This window comes from Falco peregrinus, chromosome 4, assembly GCF_023634155.1.
Source record: "Falco peregrinus isolate bFalPer1 chromosome 4, bFalPer1.pri, whole genome shotgun sequence".
NCBI classification, from domain to species: Eukaryota; Metazoa; Chordata; class Aves; order Falconiformes; family Falconidae; genus Falco; species Falco peregrinus.
The window spans coordinates 3,813,804-3,837,896 of record NC_073724.1 but is presented as its reverse complement, the minus strand read 5'-3'; the positions used below and the strand labels follow the sequence as shown (position 1 = coordinate 3,837,896).

At 42.9% G+C, this 24,093-nt stretch overlaps 1 protein-coding gene across 2 annotated transcripts in view; it reads left to right on the top strand.

The window, feature by feature from the left end:
- The window catches only part of GUCA1C (guanylate cyclase activator 1C), a 35,971-nt gene that overhangs the window by 1,752 nt on the left and 10,126 nt on the right, over positions 1-24,093 (top strand). The window contains exon 1 of one of the 2 annotated variants that reach the window (XM_005237458.3): positions 4,248-4,516. The exons of the other annotated variant lie outside the window; for it this stretch is intronic. Within the exon in view, the coding sequence (XP_005237515.1) occupies positions 4,325-4,516 (192 nt within the window). The 5' untranslated portion in view covers positions 4,248-4,324. Of the gene's footprint in view, positions 1-4,247; positions 4,517-24,093 lie in introns of those variants that run through there. 2 annotated transcript variants of the gene reach the window in all.

The following is a 24,093-nucleotide window of genomic DNA, read 5'->3' as shown; positions in this document are numbered from 1 at the left end:
TGGCACATGGCTGGCAGAAATTGTCAACTTACCGTGTTCTTTTCAATTAATAAATTGATGCACTATGTTCCCCGGTGAAGCCCTACTGGTGCTAATTTTGTTGGGTAACAGGCATGGACAGTGTCTGAGCTCATTTAAGAGCCTTTTCAGGTCAGCTTCAACGTGTACTGCAAAAAGCCCTTGACATTTCAGTGCTCTTGAAAAATATTTGGAAATATTTCCAAAATTTATTTTAGACAAATACTTTCAAAGCAGGTAGTGACTTGAGGACATTGCAGGAAGTTGAGCCTGCAGCTGCTTTTAGTTACTTTTCAAAAAAAAGGGGAACATGAAATAAATACATCCAGAAAATCAGGCTTCTGCCAAGACACTAGCATAGCAGTGCAGGACTGACCATGGGTGTGGGGAAACTGAATGTCATGACATAGCTGAGGGTGTGGAGAGGGAAGAAGAAAGTCCCCTTCAGATCACTTTGTGCCAACAGAAATGCTGAGGAGTACTCACCACTGCTGCTGAGCTTGGACTATATATTTGAAAATATCTCTTGCGCTCGGTAAATGGTGCATCCAGTACAGGCAGAGGGTACAAAATAAATTAGATACAAACTTTCAGGGTGCAGTTGTTCTTTACCACCTTACCCCATTCAGCTTTCTCTCCTATTTGTAGTCTTTGTAATACTGTCTGTAATCAAACCCACATTTTCTTCGCTTGTTTATATTGCTTATAGTATTGAGAATGTGCACATAGATGCTGCCCTTTGCTTTTTATATACTTCAACTATTGCAATCCAACGTGTTACAGCTGCGAAGAATACTTTCCTATAGCTAGATTATATAAAGTACTTTTCTGTGAGGGAAAAATAATTTGCACATGTAGCTAGTCACTCTGTATGAAGACAAGCCCTTGGTGAACCTGGAACCTGTCTAAACATGGGAAAAGCTCCAAACCAGAAAGGTGGGGAGTTGTTTAGTTGGGTTTTTTTTTTTTGTTGGGTTTTTTTTGTTTTTTTTTTTTTTTCGTTTTCAGAGGGTGTCTTTTGGTTTTTTACAAGTTACTAATTGCAGGAGCCCCCTCCCGGTACAAATAGCTTAGCAGCCAGGGAGAAGCTTGCTCAAGTTATCTGATGAATATTAAGACATACTCCTTAAACCTGTCAGGTTATTCCCACATCAGAGTTTGACTATTACTTGATCCTATCCATCAGTCTCTGCCCCCCTTCTCCTGTTTCCACGTGACTTTTTAATCAATCGTCATATTTCAACGAAATTTCAAAAAGCAGGCATTTCATCTCATTGGTTCCTAAAGTTTTCATAGAAATTGGCAGCTGGGTCACAGGGACACACGCCGAGTGGCAGCCCCGCTCATGCAGAATTCAGCTTTTTATTCCTTGTCAGGGCAGCAGCTGGCAGCTGGCAGAACACCCAGGCATGGGTTCCCTCCTGCCCCGTGAGGATGCTGGCTGGAGCTGGGGTACCAGGGGCCAGAGATTCAGGGGACAAAAGACAAAGCCTGTACAAATTTAGGCTTTCTGTTTTGCTGTTCCCAGAAGAGCTTGTTTAATTAATGTTCCATGTTAGAAAGGAAAAGATGTTTCAATGTTTCATCCGTTTGGAAGCCTTCCCCCCATTTTAATGAAATTAAGCAGCGATTTGGCCTTCAGGGCTTCATAAAATCCGCTATAAAACTGCTTATGCTAGGCTTATAACTTCATTATTTAATAATGAGCTCCTGCTAAAGATCTGATACTCATTTCCAGTTCTGCAAGATGTTGTAACAACCCTTCATCAGCTACTGTAATCTGAGGCGCAGATTTTACTGTATGTTTTCTTAATTGAGCTGTTGCAGCAATAGGCCCAGGGACAGTTATGTATGAGGCAGAACTGGAATGGCACATTTAGGGTAGTCGTATATGTGGGGCTGTACAGTCTGTACCCTTCTTCAGCTGGAAAGAATATGAAGAATATGGCAACTACTACCGGATAAAAGGCTGGCAAGTTTTTTTCATAGTCCAATCTATTTGTATCATGCAGTGTCTGGAAAGGCTTAAATGCTTAGAGAAATGGATCAAGTGAACCAGGATGTTTTACCTGAATGTTTTACTTTTTTTAATAAGGGGGGGGGGGGGGGGGGGGGGGGAATATCTATTTTTGATGAAATAGCAACAGCATAATTTTTAATGAAATGACAAGAGTATAAAACAGTATAACTACAAGATTCAGGCACGACACAGAGCATCTAGGTAAGCTGTAGCTCAGTTTTATTTTTCTCTTGCCTCGAAGTCTTGTCATGAGAGCCTCACTGAAAAGCCTGCGGCAAACCGGACCGGGACCTCTCAAGCCACAGGGCAGGACTTCAGAAGCTTCCCCTCTGGGATTCACACCACGCCTGCTTACTTTAATAGGATGCACATATTTATCTGTTGCAACTTATGTTTCCAGTGAGGCCATTCTATGGGCCCTCAGGCTGGCTCAGGGAGCCAGCTTACTTACAGGAGAAGAAGAAGGAGCTGTTGGCGTAGCAGCTGGCCAAGAGTAATGCTTTGGGGGGCTTTAGGGCTTGGCATCGGCTTCCTCAGCAACGTATCCTCATGCGGTTCTTGATCATTCTGACTGTATCAGCACTTCTCTAACAAGAGCATGACTTAGGCGTAGTACAGTCAAAATGCATTCGTCTTCTGGGTTCTGATCTCCATACAGAAATCCAGCTCGGGACTCCTTTCCATGCTTAGCAGAGCCAAAGGATCTTATTTCAAGATGAGTCAGCTCTTCACAAGTCAGATGAAACCCACTACACCACCCTCCCTTACACTTCAGTGGAATAACTGGTTTGGTCAGCAGAAACTATTTAACTCTTTCTTAACAGAATAAGCAGATGCTTTTTACTGGTTTCGAAAGAAACTACACATGATACAAGGTTCTGAAGTGCCATAACATTTAGACATGCAAGAAATCATTATCGTTCAGACTGTCCTGCCCTCTGCAGTGCAATTATATTTCAAAGTTGAAAATTGCAAAGTTAGTTGGGGGGGGAGGGTTGTTTGTTGTTTTTTTTCCCTGAGGTCTATATGTTATTTTTCTTCTGTTAGAGGGTAAGATTTTGTCTACTGTCATGATGGTTAAAATCACTGCCAGGTCTTTGACATGACTGGATGAGGAAAAGAATTTGGGATTTAATCTCTTGCAGCACATATTTGGCATTTAGGAAGTGAGATTCCAAGCAAACACCACACTTTGGTGTGCTGCGAGTGTCTCCCTCAACCTGAAATTGCTGAAGGTGCCTCTGCCAGCTTCCAGTTTCTGTGATACTGAAAGTGCCGGGCTTTAAATATTCAAATTTCTCCCACTGTATTATCTGAAAACCCATCACTAAGACTGTGTGAACAGCACGTGTGTTAAGTGGATTATGCAAATAATGCAATATGATTACTGCTTAGTGCCTCCCCACGCTCTTACTGTTTCAGAATTATATACATAAGGACATGTTCCTAGTTCTTTTTACCTTAAGATTAGACAAAAAGTATTTATCACATGCTTGGTTTAGATGGGATGTTAAGTCAAATTCAGAGTCTGCACTTTTAATTGGAGAGTCACAAAGAGTCTGCCTTCAGTTAAAAAGTCCCCTTCCTGATTTTCTGATTTATATGCTTTCTTCAAGTTCTGCTGTGTGAATTTCACCAGGTTTTGTATTTAAATAACCTGATGTTTCCTGTGAGAGGAAACATTTATCAGAACATTTTTTTTCAATGCTAACGTTATGATGCTGTCTGGTCTGTTTATGTATCTTCCTTCAGCTGGAAGAATGCACACCAGCATCACCATATGCGTCATTAGTATCTCGCAGGATTTACGATTCTCCTCGTTTCCCAAGGTGCTGAATGCAAAGCCCTCCAAACAAAGCACAGCAACACCATTTCATAGTTTGGGACGCACACAAAGTCACCTTAGCCAGTGCATTTTTAGTGCGAGGCACTGTAAGTTTAGGAAGAGTCCCAGGGCTGCGAACCTGACCAAGGATCTTGCCCAAAATGAGCACAAATGCCACGCTTTGTTTTCAAGTGAGCCATGGCAGAGGCATGTTGAGCCCTGGGAACACAACAAGGTTGCCCTGGCCAGGGGGAAGGATCCACCACCTATTGACAAGCCTGCTTGCGTTCAAATAGGTCACGAAGCACCATCCCATGGAGTTTCTATTTTCACCTAATCCAGATCCACATGGATCTTTAAGAGGTTTACAACAGTTTCATAGCTCCCAGTTTGTGGTTCACTTCTTGCTGGAGGTGAGCCAGGGAACGCGGGAGCACCAGAGAGCAAGGGTGGACGGTGCGATGGGAGCAGGGGAATCAGCTGATGATTTTGCTGCAACAGAAAACAGCCAGTGGTACAGGAAATTTATGGACCACTGTCCCTCCGGGCAACTTAGTCTCTACGAGTTTAAGACGATACTGGGTTTACATGGTATGAACCCTCAGGCAAACACGTATATTGAGCGGGTGTTTCACACCTTTGATAAGAATCAGGTAAGAAATTTTCTTCTATTTTCATCCTGAAATGTATCTGTTAGCATGGACAGTAGAGGACTTTGGCCTAGTGATATCACATAAGAAGCAGTAGGTAACTGGGAACTGGTTTTTTCCCCTCATTAATTTCCAGCAGCTTTACCTAAACTGAGAAAAACAGATTTACTGAGTCACTTACAATGTCATTTAGGTTGTTTAAGAGAAGGGCTCTTCAAAACCTACTAAACACGTTTGATTCTTTGTAGGTGGGCCTGGATAAGAGCCTTAAACCCCTTATATTCCTGCCTTTCACTACTGGAAGATTGTGTGAATATTTTTATCCTCGCTCTCTTTTTTAGAAATTAGTTTCCCCACCATTTCCAAAGCAAAGTCTGTTCAAATCTATTGAGCTGCATTTTTTTTATAGTTACAATGAATCTATTTTTTTTCTTTATTTTATTAATACAATTTTTATTCTTGTTTGGAAAGTTTGTAAAAGAGTAATATAGCTGTTTCACTTCCCTACCCACCTCTTAAAGAAAGCAACTTTTAAAGCTGAGCAGTAAAAGGAAGGTAGACTTGATTTATTGTATAGATCAGAAATCTGAAGACTGTTACTTCCAAAAGACAAATGGAAAGAATCAAGAAATGCAGCAGAAAAAGTACAGTCAAAACCCAGGAAGAGCCAGGAATAAGGTAAATTAGATATCAGCTTTCCAGAAGAGGGAAGAAGTAAGTGAAATATAAAAATGAAAAATAAAAAAAAATCCACCCAAATTTCAGCAAAAGTATAAAGGGTTGGAAAAAAAATGTTCAAAGAGTGGAAGGAGGAAATAGCGTTTCATCCCTTCTTGGTGCACTAATTGAAACCCTGGCGGAACTGAAATGCAAGCTGCGCAGGGACAAGCGTTGAAAAGGCAGCTAACATCTTAGCGAGAGATTCCTTCTCCATCCGAAATGGGGCCGATACTTGGACAAAACCAACATGCGGGAATAAGCGCGGTCACTTGCTCAGCTGCAGGAAGAGGGAGAAGAGGCTGGCCATGGTCCCTGCCAGATCCAGCCCCTCGCGGTGGCCCTCCGCAGGGGCTGCCTCTCTGCTGGCCCAGAGAAGCACCTGGACAGGGATCACCAGGTGTAAATATTGCCGTGCAATTCAGCAACTGCAACACACCCCTGCCTGGCCCGCCAGAGCCCTAGGAGATGCACATTGCTCAGTGTCTGCTGGCTTTGGGAAAGACTTCAGGCGCCAAGAAGGAGAACATCTCCAACCAAAATAGCGGTACCTAATTAGAGAAGGCAGCCTCCCCTTTTAATTAAATGTTTACTGCTGCCTCTCTCTATTGGCTTGGCTTTCCTCTCTCCAAAATGCTTTACTCAGTGGATTTTACTGCTGGGGTGGCGGGGAGGGGAAGGGAAGGATGCTTTCATATCCAAAGTTCTTCCAAATAGCTGCGCTGCGTAGGCAGATAAAAAGAGGAAGCTAGGATTTAGAGTTGTTTAAGGATCTATATGTAACATTATTAACTGGAAAAATCCAATTTGTTTAAGCTGAAATCCTTCATGAAAACAGCTTGTGGCATCAAAATGTCATTGGCGTGGGGGTTCATTCAGAGATGCTATCCTTAACACAAAACCTCTGGGGACTTTTGTAACAATTTATTAACTTAAATTATTTTCAATAAATCTAAACCCCCTTCCTCCCCAGACTACCAGCATGCAAAAGTTTAGGGATTTCTTTCCTTTTTATTTCTCCCCGTTGGAGCCAGGGTTATTTCAGTGGCCACTCAGATTTTCCCTGGGTGAGAGGACTCCTTCACTTCGTTTCTAATAAGACCACTTAAAAATAACACTTTAACAGTCCTTACGCTGCCTCTCCATCCTTACGCAGCTGTTGTTAGCCCCACTGCACTTCCCCGATGCCCACAAAGCAAGGAGCAGCCCCAGCGCTTGCCAGCCCCGAGTGCAGGAGAATCAGTGAGTTGTGCAATAGCTACAAAAAGGAAGGATTCCTGACTTCTTCTCCTGACAGGGGCTACATCTCTTTGGCAATAGAGACCTTGATGAAAATAACACCTTCCAGAGCGGGGCCTCATTGTGTTAAGTATTTAACCCAAAACAGAAACCATAAAGTATCTCAGAGCGCTTCCCACAATCGTTAAAATGAAAACAACCGCGCTACAAATGGCTCTGTGGGAAGGATAAGGCTTATTTCATTATGCACGGTCTGCTGGTTATTCACAGATACCGGTGCGCTGTAGCATGTGTGGCTAACAACACCCACAAAATCGCGTCTGTAAATGGTTGGTTTAATGACCAAAAAAAAAAAAATTAAAAAAAAAAAAACAAAAAGCCTAGGCTAGACTGTGCACAACTGCGATAAGCGCAATTGCTTATCTTGTCGCCAGGGCACGTATCACTCTGCTACACTCATAATCTCCATGTCAGGAATAATGAAGCAGTAGTACAAAAAGGAATGAACAAGACATAATGGGCCTCTATAGATGGATTTTGAAATGGTCACTGCCCTTCTGTTTTGGTTTTAAATCCACACGCAAACCCAAGGAGTTCATTGTTTGCAGAAATACAGCAGCAGGCATGCAAGGAATGTGACAGTGAACTAACAAAGTTGTGCCAGTGCTTGATCAATGTTTTCAATGACAGAATAATTAAGCAATCGTGTGCATATTCCCACACATTTTGCTGTCTATGCATGGTTAAAATGCCATGGAAAGTAGCGATAACCTCTCTTTTCCTCATCCCCATGACTGATTTAGCAAGAATTTGGTAAATCCTCTCCTCTCAGGCAAAGATTAGAGGTCGTTCCTACTAGAAACTTGCCTTATCGGGGCAAAAGCCTTCTGGTTAATGAAGGAGAGGGAAACAATCCTTAAAAGCAGGGTATATTCTGATAAAGATACAGGAGAAGGAAAGGCTAGTTTGGTCCTCCTCCTTGTGACATGCATAGGAAAGCAGCACTGAGCAGATGAACACTCTTCAAATATTTAGAAAAATGTAGGGTGGGCCGTAGGGAGAAGATGGTGACGCTTGGGACCTTGAAAAAAAATACAAAAAAAATAAAGACCTCATGAGGTAAATTTTCTGACCAGGATAGGCTGTTGCAGCTCTGCCTAGAGGTTAAGCTCCTCTTTCTACAATTGCGTAATTTGTCCAGATGACTCTCTCATTTGGGCAGCCTCAGTAGTCCCTCTGCAAATACCTCACCCAGCTCTGCCTGGGCTGGAAAGGATGTGGGAATGCCCCAGTGGTGCTTTCTCTGGTCCTGCCCCACAGCTCAGCACTGGCAGGATCCGGCATCTGGCAGCAGTGGAACACAGGGAAGAAAGGGGATGGAAGAAGAGAACAATGGGGCAATGTCCAGAAGCATGAGCTGAGTAACCCAGGAGGCAAAAATGGCATTTTTCAGAGCAAACAGCAGGTAGAAATTACCAAGGAAGGAAAAAGGGAGTGGGGCTGGAGTGAGCCAGAGTGGATTCAAAAATCAAGAGGAAAAGGCAAAAAAGTTAGCTAGCAAAGATGACACCAATTTAGATAAAAATCTGCAGATGCGCTTTTTATGCAAATACATTTACAAGTTGGCATTTGCCACTTCAGGCACCAGCAGTTGTCTTTTTCTTGTCTTAAGCGTTCAGCTGAATCTATCAGAGTGGAAAGATGCCTGTGACCTCCTTGTTTCACAACACAGGGATTTAGTATCCGCTGCCTACAGCCACGTTACTGCTGCTTTCACAATGCCCACGGGAAAGGGGATGTCATGTTTGTTATTTTACTTTTCTGTCATTTTTCATATCAAGGTAATTCCCGATCACCCTGCTGTGAAGTCGGTTTGTTTTTGTTTTGGTTTGGTTGGGGGTTTTTTTGTTGGGGTTTTTTTTTTTAAAAGGAGCAATCTCTATTTTTTAACTCTGTCAAAAGACTCCCTTTTTTCACTTGTAAAGAAATCTAAATTACATCATCTCTTCTAAAACTGATGAGATTTTATACCATTTTCACAGCAGGACTAATTAATCTGGGTTTTTTTTCTCCTGTTTCCCTATGGAGACAGTTTTGCTTTACCTGCAGTGTGCATTCTCTATGTGCCCCATGTTCTTGCATTTTAGCAACAGTTTGTCCTTGAACCAGTAATCGTCATTGTTACGGGACTGTCATGTCCAGAGCAAATACACAGTCCCACTGTTGCCCGTTTGTAGCTTTTTCTTAATCCCCAGAATATTGTACAGGCTCCAGAAAACTTCTTGCTTAATGTAGATCTCAATAGATGCTGTAATTTTATCTTCATCTTTTAGCATCAGTTTGCTACAACTTGGAATTGCATCACTGGGATTCCTATAGATAAACTAGGCTCTATGCCCATTGTGTCAGTGCTCTTTGAAATGGCTTTGCTAGATTAATTCCTTCAGCTCCACATTGTTATGCATTTTTCTATTCTTATTTATAAAATTAGAATTTCTCCATTGCCATCAGCTTCTGGAACAGGCGATCTCTGTAGAATTTCTACTGCCTTAGCACACGCTTTGTGAGTTTATTAAGCATGTCAAACTATGCAACGGTAAATATTAGCCTTTTTTTGCCCCACGAAACCTGCCTTGCTTTTTCTGTCAGGTGTAATATCAGCTATTATATATTGTTCCAGTCCCCTACTAGGGGTGAGGGATGCTATGAGACTCAACTATAAATCAGATCACTTATTCCCCAGGCATTTTTGCTGTCGTTTACAGGTATCTTGCTTATTGCTATTAAACTAATGGGATCCTGAAAACAGGGAATAATTTAAAATCATTCCAAGTTTAATTTAACATTCTTTTGTAAGTTTTTTACTAGAATGTACAAAATCTGACTAAAATCTGACTTCTAAGGCCTCATCTTGAAGTCACTGCAGCAGTGTCTCTCATGTGACTCCGTCACCATGGGTACATTTCCCAAAAACTTGCTGTCTGGAAGCAAGTAGCTTGCATAGAGGAAGTGTGTGGGTTTTCAGGGGGAGAAAATGGGAGGGAGAGCAAAGGGATCAGTAGATGTGAGCAATTCCCAAGCTCCCTACGCCTAAGTGGGATCCTGTGAACAGTGTTTGCAGAAGGTCATGTGAAGAGATGCGAGAGCTGTCATTGTCCAAGTGGAAGAGATGAAAGATTTAAAGTGCAGTATTTGTCTGAGTTCTGGTCATGAGCAAGAATCTGAACCTGAGAGATATAAATGTGAATAGAAAAAAGAGAGGTTTTCTGCATAATAACATGCACGCCAAAGAATCATTGCCAGGTGATGGCCCTGCCCCAGAGATGCCCTGTTATTACAGCAAATTTATAAGAGAAAGCCCATCTGGGGAGCTTTCTGCATGAATTGCAAGAAACTCCTGGGTCTGCGAGGGCTGGATCCACAGCCCTTGTTAACAATTTTTATGCACATTAAATGAGTGTTTGATATCTCTGATCTGAACCAGGTAAACCTTCTTTTCTTTATTTGTTTTATCTCATACTATTGTTTTCTTTGCGAGTTGCAGCCTCTTCTTTGCCTGCTTCTGTGAACAGGGTTGTTGTTACGGTGCACGAGGGGTGAAGAAGTGGGACTGGGCTTTGAGGGCTTTGAGTAGCGCTCTTGTTAGTACTTTCCAGCGGCACTTGAAAACATCAAGAAACAATTCTGAAAATGAGATGTCATTTGCAGTTCAGTGGTTATTCTTTCATCCTTTGCTTATCCTGTACTTGTATATATGCATATGAAAATATTGGTGTGCTCAAATACAACGTTAGTACTTTTTACCAAAATGCTAGAAGAGGGGAAAATATGGTCTGCACTTAACCAATGATGAAATGCAGCAGAGAGAAACAGATTTGCACAAAGTACTGTATTGAACCTGCAGCAGAGGGGAAAAGGTAACCCAGGTGAGGAGTGCACACACAGTGCCCGAGTTACAAGACCAAACAGACTACCCAATGAAAAGGTCAAGCAGCTTCTCCAGCCTGTATTTCTAATTTACCCTCCCTGCTGCTGCAAGAACTGCTTGTGATGGCAATCAGCTCTGCATAATGTAGCTGGCTCCCAGACAGACAATATATATTTTCCTTAGGTGTACAGACCAAGCCAAAGCCATGGCCATCTGGTACTTGTGCATAGCACCTTTCAGGAGGTGTAGAAGACCTTAGACCATGTGGTTGTGGAGGTAATGGGCAATAGGCATCAGGGGATCTAACAGCTGGTAGGCAAGTGCGGGCTGTTTTCCAGGTCTGCCTTGGGCACTGCCTCGTGCTGTAAGGTCCTGGAGCTGGCCACCCTGAGCCCTCCACTCACAGCAACGCTGGAGTGTCCCAGGGCACTGCTTGTCAGCACAGAACTGTGCAACCTTCAGATCTGTGAGACCGTCAGCCTTCGGATTAACGCAAAAGTGAGGAGAGTGGAACAAAAGCAGGTTTTAGAAGGAGCATTTGCTCACCTTCCGTTGCTGTGGCGGTGGCTAAACACACTTAAAAGAAAATGGGAACCCTCTACTAACCGTTGCTTGTCTATCTGGTGTTTCAGACTTGCGTCACCCTGCTCTGCAGGCTGTCACCGCTGTCACGTATGAAGTGGTCAAGCTGCCAGATAGCAAAGCAACTTTTCCCTTAAGAAGCAGTGTGCAGATGCTGGGGGGGACTTAAAGCATGTGTTGTAAACACAGAGGGACAGTATGTATAGTGTGGAGGACAGAGAGGCAGGAGGAGCTGCACCAGGATGGTCAGCTGGAGAACATGCTTTCCTTTCAGCATGGCTTTCAGGATCACCATCCTGAAAGATCTCAGCTGCTTCATCTGTGTGACTGAACTCCCACTTTCAACAGGAACCTCCTTGCTGCATCTTTCTGAACTTCACCTTATCATTGTCTACATCCTCATCTTCCTCAGGTGAACAAAGATCAATCAAGGCTAGAGGATGGTAAAACAGGGTAATGACCAGGAATCCAGTCTTGCAGAAAAAAGGCTTCATTGCCCATAGTATTGCGAACCATCACACCTTTCCGGAACACATCCTTGGGGGGACAGCAGGGTATGGCTCTATAGTCAATACAAGAGGAAGCCTTTCTCCCTCCTGTCTTCTCCCCCGTCTATTTTATAATACCCGAGGCCCCAGAGGGCAGACCAACGAGGGGTGCCCTGCTTGGTTACAGCAAACTGGGCAGCTTGGAACAGCAGTCCCTGCACAACAGAAGGCCACGTGCATCCAGCACCAGCACCCCACCACCTGCCAAATGGGGCTGGGCCACTCAAGTAGAGAAAACCTACGCATTTGCCAGACTTCACAGCTAAGGACTTCTCCAGATGCATGGCCATTGACAGAGATTGTGATCCTTGAATGCCTCTTGGAGGGTCTTAGCATAGCAGCTCTTCCAGTCCTTATAGATATCCTTTTCTCCCATTTGTTTCATACCTAGGTTTGCTGAAAATTTCAGCTCTCTATGGAATGTGGAGTTGAGCTGTGACTACAGCAAGGACATCCCAACCTGTAGATTAGCTTCCAAGCTGAAAGAAAAACGAGGCAAAAACAACTCAGAAAAACAAAGTAGAGGAATGGGTATTAACCAACGCAGCAGCTAGCAATCAAGCTAGACGGCAGCAAAGGTCAGAAAGCCATGCTGCTCACCAGCTCTGAGCACTTCCAAAGGATGTCAGGTATTGAGAGGATCAGCCTTGCTGGGGAAGGATGTCAGGCAAACGGAACTAAATCCGGCATATTTGAGACCAGCAGAGATGTATATTCAGAACAGAAACGGAAAGGTACAATTTAACATGTAAGATTTGTATCCTGAGCCCACGACAACTTCTCACAGAGTTTTAAAGATTTGTTGTATTTTAATCTCTATTCAGTATAACGATTGCATTTCTGTCACCATGCAGCCTCTGTTTCTTTCCTTAACGTTGTTAGCAGCACTCTGTTTTCCTAAGTTTAATTATGGGGTTTTTTCTTTATTACCAAGACTAACGACCACTATTTTTAAGATATACTTTTAGAAATAACAAGCATCAATCAAACACTTTTAAAGTACAGGGCTATGGTGCTTTTTATGTGGTTGCGGTGGGCATACAGTGGCAACAGACCAGCCCCTCAGGGCAGGAGAAAGGAAGGTTGTATGGTATTGATGAGGCAAAACAATAGGATTTCCTTATTCCACACGCTCACTTTTTGTCTTATACCCTTTCTAGAGCTTTTTTTCTCACTGGGGTTTTTGGCAGTAATGTAGGCTTTGGTCACAGAAAGCACTTTTAGTTAAGTACAGCTGTGTGAGGAGCGGTCAGTGGCTGGCTGGCTGGGAGTATCAAACTGTGGGCTCTGAAATGGCAGCTGCCACTGTACAAATAAGGGGTCATTATCCTTCCATGACATTATGTAGAACATCTAAGCACTGTGCAGCATTAAACATGTGATTTCATCTCCACGCCACAGAATTTAATGGATGCAAGCGCTTGCATGCATAGCACAGGAATAATTTGGCCATTTGAGTTGTTCCTTGCGTTCAGTTTCCTTCAGTACTATAGCATCTTCTCAGGTTTGTAGATCAACATTTTATTTCCTTTGCTGTTGTATTCTTGTCTGGTTGTTGTTTTCTAATAATGGGGCCATTATCCCAGTGAGTGGTGAAGTATACAAAATGTCCTGACAGAAATTATTTCCTTTCTCTCAATAGTACCCTTTATATAGAAGTGCTGTTTAGCTAGACAGCTAGCAAATGTGAACATTCTCCCATGCTTTCCCCAGCTGACTTATATAGAAATATGACCTGTTTCTTTAACTTGTCTAACTCTTTGTGGCCAGAAAATACTATGATTTAATACTGGGGCTTTTACAGCTTAAAATTGTCACGACTTCTATTGCTAAAGCTTATACAGAAAAGCATGTAGTTGGGGGACTGGTTTACAGTTGATCTAAATCTGAAGAAACTCATTCTGGAAAACTTAAGTCATTTAAAAAGATCTTCTACTCTCAGCATAAAATATATTATTCTTATGTAGACTTCTGTTTTCTCACAAATAGGAATCTGCTCAGAAAGCTGTGCTAAAGTGTTAGGCCTGAGATTAATCTGCAATTCTGATTATAGCAGCCTAATGCTCCTTGAGTTAAGTTGGGGTCATCCATGCTTGGAGGTATTCTGTCATCAAATAAGATGATAAAACACTCTTAAAACGTGTGTAGACTTTCTCCTCTGTTTCATGCATGCCCAGGTTGAAACCTCTAGGAGGTAAAGTGTGGAATATTAATCTCGTAAAATGCCAGTGGGTCTTGGGGCAAGGGTGTAATTACAGTTGTGAAATTGTATTTCATCTCCTTGTTGCCTTGCTGCTTCCAGCTGAAGACTGTTACAGACACCCTTCCACTTAGGATTATAGACATCTTCTTCTCCCTAGTATTTCCACATTAAAGAAAACAACTTGCCACTAAACTGGAAACAGTAAAAAGGGAATTAAGGCAGTGTGGTAGGGTTTTTTGACAATTTGTGATAGACTGAAAGCCTAGTCAAATCTTGTTTCATTCAAGTCATCCATACAAATACCAACAGGAATTCAGTTGCAAGCCAAACCTTATAATTCCCTGGATTTCTTTAGGTTGGAGATAATAGAATAGTTCAGCCCCCCACTCATGGAAATGGTCAGTAGATGTATGAGGGGGGCAGGGGGCACAACTTCACAGCATAATTCAATGTCATGGAGCGAATGAGGTTACCTCTGGTCTTGGCAGCAGGCAGATCATGTAAGCTCGGAGCATTGCACTAGCTTACTGTGCCAAAGAGGCGATGCTGCTGTGGCTGTATGGCTGCGTGGACTCAGCTCCTGTGCATGTCTCTGCGCAGCAGAGCACCGTACTGCACAGGATGCACGCCTCCGGCTCAGCAGTCTGCGCCTGCTCCAAGCATAAACGCTGTTCCCAGTCACTGCCCGCTTCTACTGGGGATTAGTGACACAGGCTATGTCCTAAAAGCTTTCTTCTCAGGAACATACCGAATCACAGAATCCCAGACCGGTTGAGGTTCAAGGGACCTCTGGAGACCACCCAGTCCAACCCCTGCTAGAGCAGGGTCTCCCAGAGCAGGTTGCACGGGATCGCACCCAGGTGGGTTTGAATGTCTCCAGAGAAGGAGACCCCACAGCCTCCCTGGGCAGCCTGTCCCAGGGCTCCGTCACCCTCAAGGTAAAGAAGTTCTTCCTCATATTCAGAAGGAACCCCCTGTGCTGCAGTGTGTGCCCATCGCCCCGTGTCCTGTCCCTGGGCACCGCAGAAAGGAGCCCGGCCCCGTCCTCTTGGCACCCGCCCTTAAGGTGTCTGTAGACACTGGAAAGGTCCCCTCTCAGCCTTCTCCTCTCCAGGCTGAGCAGCCCCAGCTCCCTCAGCCTGTCCCCATCAGGGAGATGCTCCATCTCCTCATCATCTTCACAGCATCTGCCCACCCTTCTCCAGCAGTTCCCTGTCTCCCTTGAACTGGGGAGCCCAGCACTGGGCCCAGCACTCATGCTAACCATCTCTGGTGTGTCTCTTGTCCAGACCGCCAGCTATTTCATAATTAAATGACCTTATGCCAAGTATGCAGATATCTTTAATTCTTCCATGTTTCTCAAAAACGAGAATTCTGTCAAGACTTTTCATCCCTTCCTTGACTGCTGTGGGATGGTTTGCTAATAATTAAATAAACAAACAAACCAACCAACCAATTTGCTAGTGGAGTTTGAAAGCTGTTCCTCATCACTCCTAGCTCCAGTGAAAAATAAAGATGCTGAATGTTCAGAACTGTAATTGCCGAGCTAAGTTTCCTTGAGATTATCACAAGGAGTGCAGGAGGTAGCGTTTAGGCAAACGTTTTACTCATGATTCACACATTAATATCACAAGCATTATTTATACAATGGCACTGGCAGTATAATAAGTGGTGGGTTTATCTTTTGCCACAGCTTTCCAAAGAAAATCTTAAAAAAGAATGTTGTGATTATTAAAATACAAGTGCAACAGAGTTCATTTCTTGAAAGTTTCTCTTTATTAGGTCATTTTAGGGAAAAATTATCTCGGTCTTCTTCACCCTTCAGCTGTTTGCAATACAAAAATGAAAAAGCTGCAACCACATACAAGCAAGCTGAATTCCTCCTGCTTTTTTTATTCCTTCTGCATCTCAGTCCATGCATAACTGTCATGCAGTCCTAGTTCGTGCAGACTACTGATGAATTTTAGAAACAGTTATGTTTACTAAAATACTTCAGTAGTTGCCAAGTATACTGATGTATATTTAAGTTTTTTGTGATAATATGTATCCTATTTCAGAGAGATTATATCCTTCAAAATTAGGTTACTCTGATGTTAAAGGAGAGAGCATATCTAGAAAAATAATGTCTGGTTTATCCATAATATACTGGAATTGTTAGTTGCACTTAAACAGAACTAAGGAAACATTCCACAGTTGGCACTGCTACTATTTAACACTTATTCTAAAAAATCTTTCTTTATATTGGAAACCCAGACCATCATCATCCACTTCCACTGGCTTGCAGATAGGTTTTGCCACCACTAAAAATAAAAATTTCACACTGTACGAACTGATTGATTGATCGTGTTCTTATGGCCTGTGAAGGCAAAATTTGCAGAGCCATTTACCACGTGAAGCAATGCACCAAAAGCGGGATGCTGCTATTCTCATTCTCTTATTGCTCATTTTGGCATTAATTGAAACTAGCTCCAGGAATAAGGGTCTGTTGCTTTGTAAGAAAATTGGATTTTAAAAGGTAGGATATACTGTGAAGAATGAAGAAGATTAATAGGTATGTGGCATTGAAGGAAAATTATGCAAGTTCAAGGATTTTCTGTTAACATTTCATAAAGCACCGGCTAGTCCTCAACACAGAACAGCATTTTCTGCTACATTTCTTAGGCAGAGATAAATTTGGTAGATGCGGAAGAATGGACACTCCACAGCAAAGACTTGAAGAAGTCTGTAGATAAAGAGCTACCAGCTGATGTAAATCTTCACCTTTCCAGTTTGTGTTTTTTCATTTAAAATTTAAAGTAGTTCTGTGATAAACTGGGGATCCTCTGACATCGTTGCGCCGCTCAGAACTATAACAAGATTTTAAAAGGAATCCATTTTTAAATTTAAAGAAGTTAAAACAGGCTGTTTAACATAGAACAGCAAATAAATGCAAAAATGTGTTACTGAATAGAACCTTGTTGTGTGATGAAATGACTTTGTAGCAATGTGAACTATATCTCAAGCCACATTTTTTTTTTCTCCTGAAGAATAAGTTTCACTTCACTCCTCACATTTTGCACTGTGCTGACAAGTGTTAGGAGGCAGACCACTCTTCCTTTTTTCCTTATCCTAGCTCCTTCCCCACTGTCCTGCTGGGTCTTTATAGTTCCAATTTTCAGGCAGACTCTTCATCACCTGTGTCCTGGCTATAAATAGATGCTATCCTCTCTGGCTGTAGGGACACGAATGGGATTAGCCAAGTCTATCCTCTCAGGTATTGTAGTAGAAGGAATGCAAATCATCTGGCCATGAAATTCTCTGTGAAAGCAGTGATTGCACCTCATATTCCAAGAAAAGCATGCAGGTGCTCACAGAGAGATGTGCTATTTTTCAGCAATATTTTGATGATTAATGGAACTCACTCTTCATTTGTCTTTCAGTTGTTTCCTCCCTCCAGTTTTTCCCCCTTCTTAAGAACTGTGAGAGACAGAGGATTATTATTGTCATCAATATGAGGCAAATAGTTGCCAGAGATTCTACTGGAGACATTATTTTATCAAAGACAAGCATGGTCCAGCTAGGCAACGATTACCTAGCACTGCGTGATAGCTGCCTTCCATGTTCTTGTGGAGGCTCTTAAAAGATGAAATAAAATGACTGCTAGTCAGCAACGCTTCAAACACTACCTGGAACCTAAATATTAAGGGGTTTCACATCTTGTGGCATTAATTATAATGGCTCAAGGTATCTTTGCTAACTCCGTTTTGTTGGAAAACTTGATCTTCAGTTGGGCTTCCTTTCTCAGGTTGCCTTGTTCCAATGTGTCCTCAGGAGCAGGAATCGCTGCTGTGGTAGGAATTGCCAGGCTGCCCAAGGAGCTGCCTAGACTGTGCATCCTTACACGTTTGCAGGCGTTACCAATGCTGACGCAACAGAATTGGGTGCAATAGTTAATAGTTATCCAAAGCAGGGTGACAGAGGATGATAATTACAGAAATATTTCCCCAAACTCTCCTAACCAATTTTCCTCTTTTGTATCCTGAATATTCCAATAGTTGTGCAAATGCAAGTTCAGCTGTACACACAATGTTAGGGATGTCTTCAGGCTGAAATGGCTCTCTGGGCAGGTACACTTTTCTTAGCTTACTCTAACAAGTCAGCTTAACCAAGGCAGTAAACTCAGAAAAACTGATTTTCTTTTCATGATAGTCATAGCTATTACATTGTAGAGTCAGCAATAAAAGCCTGTGTGTCAAAAAATAAATCAGCTTCCAAACAAGGGCTAGAAGAAAAGAAGAATCAAGATATCTCTTAGCCAGAAAGAATTCTCTCAGACCTACAGCTCTTACTTCCTGAAATATTTGGGCTTTTTGGAGCTGACACGTACATGTACATATCTGCTTCCCATTAGTTTTGGACACAATCCAACAAAAGCAACAAGAACAAGAAAGCCTAAACATTTGTTTCTCCTTAATCTGGAGTAATGTTGCATAAAACTATCTCAAATGTAAAGTAACTAGTCTGATTACTGTAAATAAAGAGGAGGTTAAATAATGCCTTGCTGGGTTCAAAGCAGTGTAGTTACATCATGCTTAAGCATGCTTAAGTGATTTTGAAAGGTACTGTACCCTTATAAAAAATTCCATGGAATAGAAACTATGTTCTATTAATATTTTACCTGGTTCCATTAAATACTACTCTGTTTATTTATAGACTTTCTTAAAGAATGTCTTTGTTCTACTTTTTACCTGCTTCCAGAATTTTTTTACATCCAATTTTATAGATTGATTCCAAAAGGGAATCTATTAACTTGTCAGGACCTCCCACAATTATTGGTGTAATTTCACAATCTTAATTTTGTTTTCCAGTGGTTCAGCACAGGACTTACTGCTGTAATATTACTAACATGCTGCAATAATGTGTCATTGCCAGCTAAAAGCCTAAATTAACATTATCAGTAAAATCATCACTTGCTTGTCATCAGCACCATCAAATCCTTGACTATGGGATTTGATGGCATGAGTTATGATCTAGAAGTTTTACACCAGAGATAATTCCCCAGCAGTGGCACAGTACCATCAAGTGCGGAAGGCTGAATCTGTAATGGGATATTACAATGAGTTCTGTCTCAGATTTCTATCACAGCATTGCACAGGTCAGTGGCTGATGTATTTTTTGCATTTCATAAAAGTTAATCTGGATGTCCAAGAAATTTTCTCTTTATAAACAAAACTTCAAAACATTCATGTAGGCAAGTGCTATTAAGCAGTAACCCCGCTGAATTTCCCTCGCGTTGCAGTCTGGATGCTCGGCGGGGTCGGGTGAAGCTATGCGGTGGGGCGGTGGGACAGTGCACACTGCGGGCTGCCCCCACCTCACTGCAGAGCCCCCGCCGCCCCCACGGTCACCGCCTGTCCAGACTCGCTGCTGCGTCACGGAGACCTGCCGTGCTTGGGCAGCAGGTCCAGCACACTGCAGAGCGTGCCAGGCCCAAAGGCAGGATTTGTGCACGGTGCAGGTGCCTCGGCAGCGGGCTGTCCGGAGCCCGCTTTCACACCGGGACCCAGCAGCCCAAAGCCGGGGGTTGGGAGAGCCCAGCCCGGTCCTGCAGCAAGCTGCGGTGCCAGGGTGCAGAAGAGACCTAAAGAAAATGAATCACTGCATTGGATACAGAGAAACCAGCAGGGAAAAGTCCCAACGATAAAAGTTAAGCACTTAGAGGTTTGATCAAGTGATTCTTTGGCTTAACGGTTTTTTTCATTTTTTCCATGTTTTTTTTTTAATTTAACACTGATTAAGTTTGTAGCACATACATTTTTACTGAATGTCCTGCAGAAGCAAATGTAGCAAAACTCAACGTGTGTCAGTACAGAAAGGGAGGAATACGAAAAAATGATGAAGTTTAATTTTATTTCAAAACAATCTTCATTGTCTGCACAGTCTCCCTTTGAGTTGTGCTGCCTGAGCTCCTACACTCCCTGGCTGTTTTTAGAACAAAAGAAAGGGTTTAGGCTTGTTTCCTCTGCAGTTACTCAGAGACCGATATTGCACATCAAACTGAAGCAACTACACTTTCCTAACGACACCTGTAGGGCTGTTTGAAATTTTCATTTAGGTGTAAACAAATTAGCATGTACTCTGCAGCTTTCACTGAGCTTAAAAAGCACTTGGAGCGTATTACCACCATCACCAGCTAACGCTGTAATTTCGTCACATTATGTGAATAGCCAAGATTAACTCTGTACAATTAATCATAATTACTTTTAAATACTACTTGTTATATTATGATAAAGGGGAAAGTAATTTTAATGAGAAGCAGTTCAAGAATCTGCCTCACTTACTTAAAGAAATTTTAACTAGTTTTTTAAAGTTCAAATGTCTTTTTTTTCTATGTATTTCCTTATTAATTATAAGTGCAGCAGTTAGAAGCTACTCCAGGTTCGTATTTTCTTCTTTTTTCCCTTTATCATGTAATTGTTGCTTTGAAACATCCAGAAATATGCAATCGTGATTCACACATTTGTTGCTAACAATGATGTTGGTGAACCATGCTTTGGAAATAACAATTGCAGAAAAAATACAGCAGAAATTGGATGATCTGGTTTAGCTAGCTTGGCCACAAGCTCATGTTGTGACAATAAATTGGTAATCGCTTTCTGGTGACAAAACATGATCTACCAAGTCCCATTTCTTACAGAAATAAAAAATGCCTACGAGGTAAAGAAGGTAGAGAGTATTAACTTTTCCCTTCCCTGAGGTCCTTGATCCGATAATACCGAGTTGCTTACGGAATGATGCTATATGTGTTTAACTTTTAGGAGCCCTCTTGCATAGATCCCTTGAGACATTAATTTCTAAAAATATTATCTAGGAGCACCCGAGACAATCTGCCAAATAGAGCATCTTTGCCACTAGAAGACTTATAGGTCTTCAAATTTCTTTTCCTGGAGGCTTGTCCTGCTACATTCTTGGGCTTTCAAACAAGAAAAATATGCTTGAATTGTCAGCAAGAAATTTGCTGGAAAATGTGTTATGTGGTCATGGCTGCTTATTTTTAGTTTCCTCTCTCTTGCCTACTGCTTTAAGTTGGGAAAGACGCTCTGAAAAGCACAGGCAAAGGCTCAAAATGAGGGGTGCGGAAAGCTGCCCCCCGATCCGGGCGATGGTGGCAGAGGGCTGGGTCCCTGCGCACATGCTTCCCCTCGGCACAGCCCCCGGCACCGCTGCAGGCTGAGCACCGGACCCCGCCGCTGCCCTGCTGACACCCCCGCCCGCCTGCTTCCCCCGTAATCCCGAAAGAAAATCACAAGTGACGGCAGAGAGTTGAGGGGTAGTTGTCCATTTTAAAGAAATAAAAATTGGGTTTCATCTTAACATTTTGGTTAAGGTTTTACCAGCGTGGCCTATGAGTCTGAGAGCCAGGACACACAGCTGGCTCTGCACTTCCAGCTCCTCTAAGGCAAAGGTTCTGGTATTTTCCAAATCCCCAAATCTCACAGGTCCTCCTCATGTGGACAACGCAGAACCTTGTCTAATGGTCTGGTCAGTACAGTCTGGTCTCTTTATATAACGGTGGGTGTGCAACTCTCACAAAACCACTTAACGATCTGCAGCTACTAATTCCCTGCTCGTTCTTACCAAATCGCTTTTGCTGGCCAAGAGGCCCCCCCAGCCACGGCAAATGCCGGCTCTGCTTCCTTAGGGAAGCGGTGACTCTGGCCATAGCCTGCAGGGATGTCAAAGGAGCAGAGTCACCCTGGTAGCTCCATATTTCAATAATGCGTATGCAACCTCTGAGGGGCACCTGAGAGCCTTCAGAAGCAGAAAAGAAAGCAAGGGAATGTGGGAAGATGAAACGGAGTGAAATGAATCCTCCTTTAGGCCACTGAGGGCAGAGAAAGCAGCACTATATTTGAAAGGGGATCTAGAGAGAAAGAGGGAAGCACATCGGATTAGCTATAAATGTCACGGTTACTCTGAGCTGTTGTAATCTGCTGTTTGACTTGTGCTTCCCCTCCCTGCCTCCTGAGGTTTAAGTAGTAGTATTTTGGAAGACAGCAGGTGGGGAGGGAAGGTGGTTTAATGTCCTAAGCCCTAGGTTCGAAATACCTCGACCATCTCTATTTGCACCCTTGTTAATCCTGGTAAAGCCTGCTGAGCTATTCTCCTGGTGGCAGGTTGAGTTGAGAGGTTTTTTTCAGGAGCAGATTTTGGACACAAGACACTGCTTATTGTCTATAGACTCTTGGTGGAGCCTTCAGTGCCCCAGGGCGATGAGCTCCTTCACCGTAGGGTTTTGCAGGGACAGAGGTTGTCCCTCCCCACCAGCATGGCCGTGCTGGGAGCTGGGTGGCTGTCCCAGTAGCATGGCACCAGCACTACTGGGAAATCACTCCCAGGGAAGAGCTGGGCAGCCAAAACGCCAAGTTCAAATCCTTCTGGCCGCATCTGAATTACCGTGCCATTTAAGATCAGCTGTGCTGACAAGTCAATTATTTTTAAGCTGTATTCAAACAGTTTGAAGCTGCGAGAGTTTTTTAAGGCTTCTGAAGATTAGCAAGACTATTCTTGGCACCGAAGGGTAATGCCCTCCCACAGCTCCCCGCTGGGGGTACTGGTGGCTGTTGTGTAACGCCACGGTCCCTCCCTGCCCAGTTTGCCCCCACAGGGGACACATCCCCATCCCCACTGAACAGCCAGCAGCCGCCAGCAACTGGGCATCGGCTGACACTCTGAAGCAGAAACTTCTCCTAAAAAAAATAATTTGCTTTCTCCTCAGGAGAGCCAGTAACAAACAACTGAAATGAGACCTGGGCTGTGGGCAGGGGTGGGCAGGGCTGGCAGTGCCCTCAGGACACCAGCATCATCCAGCATCATCATTACCATCAGCAAATTCCAGTTTTGGAGCTGCCTTTTGTTTTTGTTTTGTGAATCAAACTGTACAGGGCAGCTTAAAAAAAAATCACTCATCAGTGAAAGCAAAACACATTATATAAACCACAGCATCAACAGGCACAGGCACACAACCACAATGCATCCTTCAGCATCTAGTTCATCTGGTGAGGCCGTTAAGAGACTAAAAAGAATAATATATATTTTATTTAATTAAGTCTACTAGGTTAAGTAGAAAGTTCAGAAAACTTTGGGGCATGTAAACAAAGTTTTGAGCTTTTTGGGGTTTTTTTTTTGGGGGGGGTCTCTCCAGCCTGCTCCTTAGAACTGTATTAGGGGATTTCTGCCCCCTGTTTCACACCGCATGCAGAGGGTACCCAGTGAGCTTGCCCCAGCTGGCTCTGCCCATTCGGGCAGGGAAGGGAGCAGGACTTCACCCACCCACCCTGCAGATGCCCACGGTATCCCAGTAATGTGGTGCAGCCAAGGAAGGGAGGGCCAGCACCATACAGCCATGGAAAATAAGCCTCCACACACGAAATGCATCCGTCACTCAGATCTGGCTAGTATCCTAAGTTGCCAAATAATTAGACTTCGCCAGCATTAATTCCATTTATTAAAAATATTAGAAATTTTCCCTTTGGAACAACAGAGTAAAGCACCTGAAGTAAATTATTAGTATCTTCCATTACCAATAATCAGCTTATTATGGTTTGAGGTTGTTGTTTTGGTTAGGTTGTTTTGGTTTTGTTTTGTTTTTTTATTTTATTTCATTATCATTTGTTATTTTTATGTTAGCCCTTTGCTTGTGAATTACTGGCTTCCCAACGAGCCACAGAGACTTTACTGTGTGCACTGCACGGAGTTTAGTTTTACAGAGTGCAGAGACACGTGAGGACCTACCCAGATACTGGTATTGTGGATGGTTATAGAGCAGCAGGTGGGTAAATCACCACGGCAGTATTCTTTTAATAACATCATAACACATTTATTGTATTATCTATTGTACTCACAGAACCACAGGACGATCTTCATAGGTAGCTGTTATGATTTCTTAAATTATTTAATGTACTATTCTGAGGGTCTTGGATGCTACTGTAAAAAGCGCAGTATTTTTCTTTGTCTGGGAAAGCTCTGTATATGAGTAACAAGACCGCCATCGCCTTCTACATCACATAAGCATTTTCTTTTCTACCTACAATGTACGTTTTTTGGTGTGGAAAGGAAAACCAGTACATTTCTCATCAATGCTTTTGTGCAACACTTCTGGTTCCGCATTGTATAGCTAAATGTGTCTGTTTTATCAGCATTGCTACTCCTGGTGCACCGGCTGCTGAGGTTAACACGTTGCCAGTGGTCTTTGCATGTCTACAGAATGTGGCCAGGGCTATCCTGGCAACTACAATTTATCTCAGGTGTTTTTCAGAGGGGAGGTTTTTGACCTTGGCCTTCAGTCCCTTCCTGCTCAGGATGGGCCAAACAATCCACTAGA